The sequence below is a fragment of the Vairimorpha ceranae genome (genome assembly GCF_000988165.1).
Source record: "Vairimorpha ceranae strain PA08 1199 chromosome Unknown NODE_109, whole genome shotgun sequence".
Lineage (NCBI taxonomy): Eukaryota > Fungi > Microsporidia > Nosematidae > Vairimorpha > Vairimorpha ceranae.
The window spans coordinates 1-11028 of record NW_020169404.1 but is presented as its reverse complement, the minus strand read 5'-3'; the positions used below and the strand labels follow the sequence as shown (position 1 = coordinate 11028).

Sequence of the window (11028 nt, the reverse complement as noted above, 5' to 3'; positions counted from 1 at the left end):
ACAATATATTAAAAAATAAATTAAATAAATAAATTAAAAACATTAAATTTAGATAAAAAGAAAGAGAAGCCACAAAACAATCTTTATTAATTAATTGTTTGTAAACAAAAAAGTGACTAAACAAACATTTGATGATGATCATGTTCTGGCTGTATCATGACATTAAAGTTTATTGTATTGTTTATTTATCAACAGGATATTAAACTTTTCTTGTTATTAATTAAAATAATATTTAACTCATTTTTCTTTTTTTAAAAACAGTAATCATTAATCTTGCTGCGTGTTAGATTAAAATATTTTTAATAGTTTATATGAGCTGCATTCTACTTTGTTTTTACAAACATAAAATTTTATTCTCAAAGTTAACGCTTAATATACAACGCCTTTGTCGTTTTACAAATCAAACTTAGAATCCAGTTCTCAATTTTAGTAAATTTTAACCTCAAAAAAGATTTTTGCCGGTACTATGTATTTGTAAAAGTATAACATAATGAGTAGAATTTTTAATTTGCTTTGCAATTTTCATCAAAAATAAAAATTTAATAGCCTTAATACTTATACAAAATTCAAATGTTTTTTAGTTGAAGGGAGCGAAAAGGTAGACTGAAAAATTTTGTAGTTAAGCATGCCAGTTTAATTTTGAACTAGGGATACGATATAAATAAGAAATTGATAACTTTGTTCTGCATAAATTCTTTTTACTTAGTTTGTACTTTTTGAATATTGTGGTATTATTGTCAATAACTACATGCATTTTTAAATAACTAATTGTTAAAGACAATTTGTGACAATTATTTAGTTACAACCTTTAAAGTATTATAATTTGTTGCTTTCTTTATGAGAATTATTATTATGCTTTTATTGGTTTAAATTTTTTATAAAAATTATAAAAAAGAAAACTCTCACAAATTATGCTAAAAGAAAACATCTTCGGAAGCGGGAATAGGAAATATAAGAACGAATCATTATAAAATAAAAGCAAATTTTATTTTAAGGGACCGGATGGAACAGATGCCAAAATAATGAGGATTATAGAGAAGTACCTCGGCACTGGCGCATTCCTCGCGAATACCCCAGGTGGATACAACGATTCCTTAACTATATTTGAAGCTTTGTTGCATAATTGTTAATCACTTTATTCAATAAATTTTTATAAGACAAAGCTTTTACATTTCGATTTTATTAATAAAAGCGGAAGTTATTCTGTTTAGATTTTGAAAGTGAGCCAAAGAAGCATCATTTACCTATTTATTTAGATAAACGATCCAATTGTAAATTTTGTTACAAGAATGAAAAAATAGTGACTTGTTTTACTAAATGTGAAGCGTATGGTATTTATTTATGCATAAAAACTCATGTATCGTATAGCGTAGCAGCAAAGGACAGCGGAGATTATAACTTTGAATCATCAACTGGAAGTTCTATTTAAATAGATATTTATTGTAATAAAAGTTCTTTTATTTTTAATATAATTTTTTATTTTTTATTAGTTACTTTTTTTAAATTTAACATTCATAAAGCCAAAAATTTTTAAGATTGAGTTATGTTACAGATTTACCAAAAAATTCTTCTTTTTGACCCTTTTCTTTTAGTATTTTTACAAAAAAAAATTAATTTTTTAGAAGCCATATCTTTCAGCACTTTTTTTTAAATTTCTATGGCAAAGTATTTTACAGGGTTATTATGAAACTTTGCATTATCAGGCTTATTAAATCATATAAGTTAAATTTTGCTTTAATTGTATGTACAATATAAGTCTGTAATGAGTCAAGCTTGCCTAAAATAATAACTTCAATTTTCTCTTTACATTTATCATGTAGATTACTGTTTATTGATTTCTTAAGTAAAAAGCTATAAGAATGTTTTAAAGCCTAATAGATTTCTTTTTTATTCTTCTTTTATAACTAAATATATGAATACAAATGTGACTCAAGTTTAAAATTCTGAAAGTAGAAAAATAAAGTAAAGCAACTTAAAATTATGTAGTATTGCCTAATTTTTTGTTCATTAAGGAGGAGGAGAAATATTTTTGGCTTCAATTAAAAACTTTAATGATTTATTTTAATTATTTTATATTTTTATTATAATAAAATAAAGATCTTTGTGGCAATATGTACGATTATGTATACATACAAAAATAATTTTTTGTAAAATTACTTTGACATGAAAAAAAAATATATTTATTTTGATAAATGCAACTGAGCATCTCTAAAGTGTAATTCTTTACAATATCATATCTTATGGTTTTTAATATATATTGAAATATGTGTTGGATGAAACCAACCAGTAGCTTCAGATACGAACGAAACCACAATGTCTTAAGCGTGTTTATTTGTTTGTTTACATGTTTCATGTAAAACTATAAAAAGAAATACTGAATAAACAAGAATGTCATTTATAAATACCTCTTCTAAGTCTTTCAGACCCAAACGGGCCAGCAGTGTACTATTTTCCGAGAATATGTATAAACCAGGTTAAATTACAAAATATTATTAAGGTCAATGTTTATAGCTGAATTATTTATTTTAAATAAAATAAAAAAAATTTTTATTTTTTCACGTGTAATATTTGGTATTACATCAAAATTAATATTTTTCTAAACGCTAAATTTATTATCTTTTTTAAATTATAATTTTGCGATTAAATGTTTAATTTATCACAGTGAAAATTATTTAAAGATTAATAACACTTTTTAATTGTTTTTAATACACTTTTCAAAAATTTTGATTATAATTCCTCTGAAATTTTTATTAAAAAATTTGAAAAAGTATAAATTCTTTTTTTTTATCCCCCTCTTTATTTATGAAACTCAAATTAATATTTTTTATGCTAAGCATTGAGTTTGTTAATACTACCAGGATTTCGATAAATACATTGTTTGCTATTGATCCTCTTATAGAACAATATGATCCTATTGAAAAAGAATTTTTATACATGTTATTAAACTTGAGTGATGAATTAATATGTAATAAAATTAAAATGTTTATTTTGAAAAGCTCCATCTGCGACAAAAATAACTGTGATAGAAATACAATCTTATTTTGTAATAAATTAAAAAAGTATATAAACGACAACATCGGCGATTTGGATGTTATATTTCCACGTTCCAGCAAAAAGATTTTATGGAAAGATATAAATACTACTATACAAGAATTTAAAACAATTTATGATATTTTTTTTCAATAACAGAAAACTTTATATTTAATCCAATTCGTACAAAATCTCAGAAAATTAACATTGAGTCAAAAAAATGTTAGTTTGGCAAAAGAAAAAGTTTAAAAAGATTTTACAAAAAGCTAAATGTATTTTATTCATTAATGCAAATTTTTCCTTAACATTTAGATATAAAAAACATAAAAAAGTATTATTTGACACTATTGTTTTTAGAAGAACAGATAAAAGGCTCTTATGGTTTTGTTACAAAACAAAAATGGATCTTTGACTATTATGATACATATTTATATATTGGTAACAAAGAAAAGCCGATAGAATTGTGGCATGAATATGAGGATATATACTTAAATTATTGTCGTATCATCGAAAGTTTTTTAGATTTTTAGAATATAGGATTAGTTATTTAGTGAACTTTTTGTCTTAATTTACTAAATATTCGGTCTGTGTAAATTGACCACATCAAATCTATAAAAAATAGAATTTATTTTTTAGGTGACAAAATTGTAAATAAATATTTTAAATTCATTTCTAGTGTTTTTATAAGAACTTTTAAAAAAATAATTTGCCTTCCGAAATGTAAATTAGATATATTTTAAGGGCTTTTTAACATGTTAAAATATATAAAATATTTAAATGTAAATAAAAGTATTTTATTAAATTTTGAGCCGAATACATAAAGAATTTATAACTTAATTTACTTTTTGTATAAGAATAAAAATTAATTAAAAATGCCAGTACTCTTATCTCCTGATTTGTTGAAAGAAAACTAAGATATTTTACCTAATTGTGGTATAATTTACCATATATCAATTGTTTTAATTTATTTTACTATAAATATTTATTTTTATTATTAGAACTACAGAAAATAATTAAATAAATTTTAACTTACATTATTCCGGTGAGTGTGATACCACACTATTATTCTTTTTTAGATTAATCTTACTATTTATAGTTTTATTCTTATTCTGATACTCATGACGTTCTAAAATATAGTTTAATGCTCCCGATTTTACCTTACAGTGGAGTCTTGGGTTATTTATAGACATAAATGACAAATAATTTTAGAAAATTATCAAAATACGCTTTTACTTTTAGATTCCCCAACAAAAAAAATGACACACTCAGGCAAATTTTAAGTTTAAAGTCATGAAAAAGAATTGACAATTAATTCAATATAAAAAGTTCTCAAAATATTTTTTTAAGCTAATAACACAAAGCAGTTGCATATGTTACTTCTTAGTATTAATATATTAAAATCAAAATAAATTTTATATTTTTTTTGTTTTTAAATAAAATGTAAGGTAACAAAGTTTAGTATTAACCATTAGTACAACATATTACTTTGTTTTTACAAATTTCTAAAGTTTAAAATTTTATACACTTTTAAATTATTTAATTAATTAAATTTTAATAATAAACTTACCATTTATGGAAATAAACAAAATTAAAATTTAGACATTTTTGCACTAAAAACTTTGTATTTTTAATTTTTAAATTTTGTACAATTGTTTTTTAATTAACTAAAAGTTTTATTTACTACCCTAATATGATAAAGTTAATTTCTCTAATTGTATTTATTTACATATGCAAGTCTACCATTGAAAATCAAATCGAGTCAAGTTTAAATCATTTTAGTAGTGAATCATTAAACGCCCTTGAAAACGAATTATTGTGTAGTTATAACAAGATAAAAGAAAGTACTAGATTTAAAAAAATCTGTCGCAAGCTAAAGTATAAACTATTGTTTTCTGCAAATTTTAATTACCAATGCAACGAAGAAGCCTTGAACACAAATTTTAGAATTTTTATAGATAATAATATTCAAAAAATTATAAAAAATGATAGCGATTTAACAAAAAACAATAGCGATGTAATAAAAAATGATCATGCATTTTGGAGGTTAAAAACCGATTTTAAATACGTTTATCAAGCATTCCGTCGTTTAAGAAAGTATTACGTTTACGAGATGTTAATCGAAACAATAAGAAAAATTTTAAAAAAAGAAAAAAATGAAAAAGATGCACAAAAAAAACATATTAATAAATTTGCGATTTTTTTATATAAATGCGCCAATGATATGTTTAATTCTTTACAGATAATTCCAAAACATTTAAATATTAAAAACGAGAAAGAATATGTTTTAGCATTGTTTTTTTTAAAAAAACGATTGCAAGGTGTAAATGTAAAAGATTATGACTTTAAAACATTGTGTGAAGGAGAAAAAGGTTTTAAGGAGGGAATAAAACATAAATTATATGCTGCCTTTATGATGATTATTTTAAATCAGAAATCTTTTATTGGCAGTTATAAAAGCTTTGAATCATCTTTTATTTTAATACTCAATGAAAGAATAGAAAGCTTACGTGGATCTTTTGAAATAAATGAGGACAAAATTGCCTTCCCAACAAGCATACATAAAAAATCAGTAATTAAAAATTTTGCGCAACTGGTTCAAGATCAATACATTGGTTTGGTTTTGAATTATTTGAACAGAATTACTGTCTATTTATTTTTGTGAATAAAAATTAGTCTTTTGTAATTAGTATAAAAATTAGTATAGTGTTAAATAACAATAATATTATTATAAAAATACTAAATGTCATTTTTCTATTAAAAATTAGAACTATTTTACTATTTTTTGTCAATTGTAACAAGAAGTTTTTGTATTTATTAGAATTTATAAAAATATCTTCAAATTTAATTCAACTAATAATTTAAATATCAAATTAAAATCTACTCTATTTTTAATGAAAGTTGGACGCGATTTAACATCTTTTAACGGTTATGTAATCTAAATACTATTTTAAATTTAGTGAATGGCCTTACATATCATGTTTTTTATATTCCATTGTTGTAAAACGTACTTTAGATAAAAAGTTTAATTAGATAAAATTAATACATTTTAAAATAAAAAAACAAGGCTTACTTGCAAGAAAAAAAAATTGAGACTGCAAGTGTTGTAACTTAGCGATATTCTATGCTCGTGTAGAATAGAAAGGAAAACAGATTTGTTGATAATAAAAGTTTAATGGGGTATAAAATTACAAAAAATTAATCAACATGGTTTTTGGTCATTTAAAAAAATAATAATACCTACTCTAAATAAAGTATGTATATAATTAAATCCGTTGTTTTTATTGCATTAGAATATAAAATATACTTTATACTAGTTACTAACTAATTCTATTAAAATATAATTAATTTTTAATTTAAAAAACATTTATCACTAAAAGGCGCCGAATATATTCAAAAGGAAAATTTTCTCTTTTTTTTACATTTTAAACAAGAAATCCTCCTTAGTGTCATTTTAAAAAGAAGTTATTTCTTAGTCTTATTTTAAAAAGATTATTGTTAAAATTTTTAACACTAAAATGTTTTTTTCTTTAAACATATTTTTCAAAAACTATGTCAGTTTTTAGATATTAATTTAAAATAAAAGTAACAATTTGATTTTTTTAATTATCTAACCTAAAATGTAGTGCGATGGTTTGTCGTAGCGTAATAGAATATTTTTTAATGTAAAAAATATTTTTATTTCTACCAAAAATATTTTTAAAAATTCACCCAAGTTATTTTCCATCAAATTTCCTAATGCAAGAATAATTCATAAATGCGTAATTTTCAATCTCAAAAGTTTGTTACTTTTTCAAAACCCAATACAGTAATTAATGGGTATTTTTTGTAAGATGCTTATAATAAATAACAGAATTATTTTAACTACAATACAAAAATCTTGGCGCCTTGGAATGTTAAAACAATATTTTTTTAGCATACCTATCACTAGAAAACTGAGGTTAAACATGGTACATCAAAATACATTTGTCACTATCGTTTATAAATGGAAAAAAATACGAAAAATAAAGCACACATTATAAAAATGAAATAAGATATAAAACTTAAGAATAATTTAATTAATATCCAACTCATTCATAATAAAATCAGTAGCTTTGGTCCTCTCGTTAAAATCAGAGATCAATGCTACTCCGCATCCACTATTTCTAACCTTACCTCCCAAAGATACTTTCTCAAAATTTAATATTCGTCCTAGTTCTTTTCTGTCATCTATAGTGACAATTGGAATTTTATTCTTTTGAGAAAAGAAAGTTGCAATGGCTTTGATTTTCGGTTCACAATCGTTAGCAAGCAAAACGACCTTTGCTTTCCCTCCGCACAGTACCCTAACACACTCTCTGCCTCCTTTAGAAAGATTATTACTGATGCGTGCTGCCCTGCATGCCTGTATAAGTGCGTCTCTGAGTGTATACTGCTGTTCTACAATTGGTTTATATTCTTCATCAGACATTTAAGGGGATAAAAAAACAAAAATTTTTATTTAAAAATATGAACATTATATGATAATATTCAATTAAAATCAATATTTTACAGTTTTTAATTGTTTTCTATTGTATTAGGTAATTTTAAAATTTTAACCCTTAAATGTTTACACGAAAGAGTGATTGTACAACATTTGATAAAGTAAAATCATATGTAGAAAAACTTAACGAAGATGTTTTACTTATCTTTGGATCAACTAAATGTCCACCTTGCCGAGAATTAAGCAGGTTTTTAGATAACTATAATACTGAAAAAGAGTTTGTAATCATTGATCTCAAAAAGCCTGATTTTAAGGATATGGATATTTGTAGAGAGAAATATGGATTAACAGCTTTCCCTACTTACATTGTAGTGGATAAGGACATGAATAAGAAAATTATGGAAATAGGTTACAAAGGAGAGGAATATTTTGAAAAATTTATTAATACTCACTTTAAATAAACAATTGAAGTGTTAATTTTATTTTTTAAAAATATTGTTAATTATTAAATTTGTAAATTTATATTTAAAATTAACATAAGTATTCGTCAAAATACACAAAATTCAGACAAATATTAATAATTGTCTTGTTAAATAAACTAATTATTAAAATATTTTTTTTCACTAAATACCTGTAATTCATAACATAAAAAGTAACAGTAAACAAATAAAAAACTAGTATTATTTATTTTCAATTAATATATAAGCCATTCTAAAAATTATATAATTTTAACATCTATTTAAAAAAATTACACAGCGAAAAGCGTATCAAAAAAATATTTTTAATTCCCTATTCTAAAAATAGAGGTAAAATGCTCAATTTCTAGCTTTGTTTATTATAAAAACCACAATATAATTGTGCAATAGAGCTAATATACTATAATATTATTGAATAAGCATGTAATTAAATTTACAAATACTTATTAAATACATGTAAAATAAATCTCTATTAATATTTTCTTTAAATTTAATTAAAAGTGTATGTGTAGCTTTACTATATAATATATGCATCCGTAAATCTTTATATTCAAATATTTCACTAGGTGTTTTATCCTCTAAATATTGTATTTTCTTACTTCCTGTCACGTAAATATTTGAAAGTACCATATCATAGTCAGAATAATTGATTAAACACAGTTGTGAATTAATATTCTTACATTTATAATACGAAACAGTAATATTGGTGTAGTATTGTAATATTACTTCCTTATTTAAATACTTTAATCTATTTAATATGTCAGTACTGGGATATCTAACAGTATATTTAAGATTATCTATAATAACTAATATATTATTATCATCGGATCTTGTTACTTCCATACCATTATTAAGTACAAAACCAGTAAATCTAAAATTAAGAAAATCTCTAAGATAATTAGTACTTCTTTTATTTTGCAAATACAAAATATAAGAAATACAATCTATACAGAATGTTGAAAAATGTACAAAAAATCCATTTCTATCTAAATATTCTCTTATACAATATGATATATCACTTAAATTGAATGAAGAATAAAAGTTTTCTACCAGTTTATTATTTAATACAGTTATTTTAATATCTTGAGTATAAACAGCTAGATGTGTAATTTCTTTATGTCCTTTAATTTTTTTATATATTTCATATAAAACTATTTTGTTTATAAATGGAGAAGTTTGTTGGTTAATAACAACAAATATATTAGAAATGTTGTCACTGTAATACTTAACATCTATTTCAAGTTTAGATCTATTTAAAAAGTTAATAAAATATTCTAAACCGTATTTAATGTCTACTACAAACCCTTTTAACAGTATATTATTTGTAGTAACAATATCAACAATTGCTTTATTCTGTATTTTTTTAAATTTAATCCCGTAAAACTTCTCTGACTCTACTGTATAAAGAATTTCTAAAGGTATATTTATTTTTTTATTAAGTTCTAAATCATAAGGATATTCTTTATTATATAACGCTGTAAAAATTCTATACTTATCAGAATATTTTAATAAAAAATTATCTAATACTTCTTCATAAGATTTATCTGATAAATCGATGCCTCTTAACATAAGATCGACATCTAGTGATATGTTAAATTTAGATAAAAATTCTATAATGTTATTTTTAAAGACAGTAAACTTAGACAAATTGTTTTCAGTTAGAGTGTTTTTCATAGGGGATAATAAAAATTAGAAAAAAATTTTAAAGCAAATCTTTTTACTTTTAAAAAACCAAACAGAATTTATTAAAGAAATGTGCAATACAGAGTATCACAGCTCTTAACAAATTTACATAAGACTAGACATCATTGATGTGCAGGTTTAAATAAATTATATAATGAGTCTTTGTTTTTGTTTGAAAGTAAAAAGAACTTTAAATAATAAGGGTTTATCTAATAACAAAATGTAACAGTATCCTTGTTTTCAAATACTGTTTTTCTATATATCTTTTATAAGAGCAAAAATATAAATTTATATAAAAGAGAGTGTATTTTTATAAATAAATGTAAAAATTTCAATCTTAATCAAAATGGGGTTCCCAAAATTGAAAATTCTTTAATTTTTTTTATTAAACATTTAATTCTTACAAAAAGGAAATATAATTTTAGCTAGATATGAAAAAAAGCGACGGATATAATAGAAACAATATAGCCATTTTTTGATAGTTTTAGGCATAAAATGTGCTTTTTGTTGAAAATATTTTAGAACTTGTGATAAAAGAGGTCGTTACCTGTTTAATATCCAAGAGAAATTAATAAATTTGAATAGTGAACTGGTTAGTAAGAGATTTGTTACAGAAAGCTAAGAACCCCCAAAACAATAAAGATCCTAATTCAGTATTATTTTAAAGTACCAAATTTCTTCAGTACAAAACATTTTAAATAAACTTTATCTTACAGTGATTTATTTGTTCTTTCTAAACTGTATTTTTTTATTCTTATAATTATACTATAAATTTTATTTTTTTTTAATCGGTTATAAGATAATACGGTGGGGTGAAGTTGCGGGATGCGGCCAGATTGAAGATAGAACTTTAGAACGCTTTTAGCGTCGCCGAATTTTCTTGCTGATTTACTTCCCCTATTATAAAACTTTTTTGTGCTTACTAAATGTTTTATTGCGCACTCTTTGTGCTTTTTTGTGAAAGTGACCCTTTTGAAGTTGTTTTTTGTTTGCTTCTATGCTTTTAGAAAAAAATTATTTTATTTATAGTTTCAAGTTTCATAATACACAATAAATCCCACGAAACATTCACAGAACCATTTATATAATGAGAAACTTAAATAAAAAAATTATATTTCAAATGGCTTTTTATACCACATACAGATGTGGGTTTGTTACAAAATTGCAAAAAATTAATTAATAAATAATTTAAAATATATTAATTACATTCAATCTGCTCATATTCTTTATCAATATCGTCCATTATATCTTTTAAAGGGGAAATTAGCCAACTAATATCTGTAGACAAATGTGTCACAGACTTAAAAAATAAAAAAAATAGTTTTTTTTTCTTCTTCCAAAAAATCTGAGAGCCCTCTAATCTTTCAAAAAATATTTTCA

The 11028-nt window shown here is 22.9% G+C and overlaps 6 protein-coding genes across 6 annotated transcripts; 3 read left to right on the top strand and 3 right to left on the bottom strand.

Moving 5' to 3' along the window:
* Positions 1-2934: 2934 nt before the first annotated feature.
* AAJ76_1090008094 (hypothetical protein) lies at positions 2935-3186 on the top strand (the record flags this gene model as incomplete). Its single annotated transcript, XM_024473729.1, has 1 exon — positions 2935-3186. One exon carries the CDS (start codon positions 2935-2937, stop codon positions 3184-3186), a length of 252 nt encoding a protein of 83 aa, XP_024329902.1.
* A 1534-nt stretch (positions 3187-4720) lies between these two features.
* Positions 4721-5692, top strand: AAJ76_1090006308 (hypothetical protein; the record flags this gene model as incomplete). Its single annotated transcript, XM_024473728.1, has 1 exon — positions 4721-5692. The coding sequence occupies one exon, from the start codon at positions 4721-4723 to the stop codon at positions 5690-5692; it is 972 nt and encodes a 323-aa protein (XP_024329901.1).
* Positions 5693-7081: 1389 nt separating this feature from the next.
* AAJ76_1090003552 (40s ribosomal protein s12) lies at positions 7082-7477 on the bottom strand (the record flags this gene model as incomplete). The annotated part of the gene is made up of 1 exon (XM_024473727.1): positions 7082-7477. The coding sequence occupies one exon, from the start codon at positions 7475-7477 to the stop codon at positions 7082-7084; it is 396 nt and encodes a 131-aa protein (XP_024329900.1).
* A 134-nt stretch (positions 7478-7611) lies between these two features.
* Positions 7612-7950, top strand: AAJ76_1090003417 (hypothetical protein; the record flags this gene model as incomplete). Its single annotated transcript, XM_024473726.1, has 1 exon — positions 7612-7950. The coding sequence occupies one exon, from the start codon at positions 7612-7614 to the stop codon at positions 7948-7950; it is 339 nt and encodes a 112-aa protein (XP_024329899.1).
* Positions 7951-8373: 423 nt separating this feature from the next.
* AAJ76_1090001390 (hypothetical protein) lies at positions 8374-9639 on the bottom strand (the record flags this gene model as incomplete). Its single annotated transcript, XM_024473724.1, has 1 exon — positions 8374-9639. The coding sequence occupies one exon, from the start codon at positions 9637-9639 to the stop codon at positions 8374-8376; it is 1266 nt and encodes a 421-aa protein (XP_024329898.1).
* Positions 9640-10846: 1207 nt separating this feature from the next.
* On the bottom strand, positions 10847-11028 carry AAJ76_1090003 (hypothetical protein; the record flags this gene model as incomplete). The annotated part of the gene is made up of 1 exon (XM_024473725.1): positions 10847-11028. A coding segment is annotated over one exon (182 nt), but the record flags the coding sequence as incomplete, so codon positions are not given.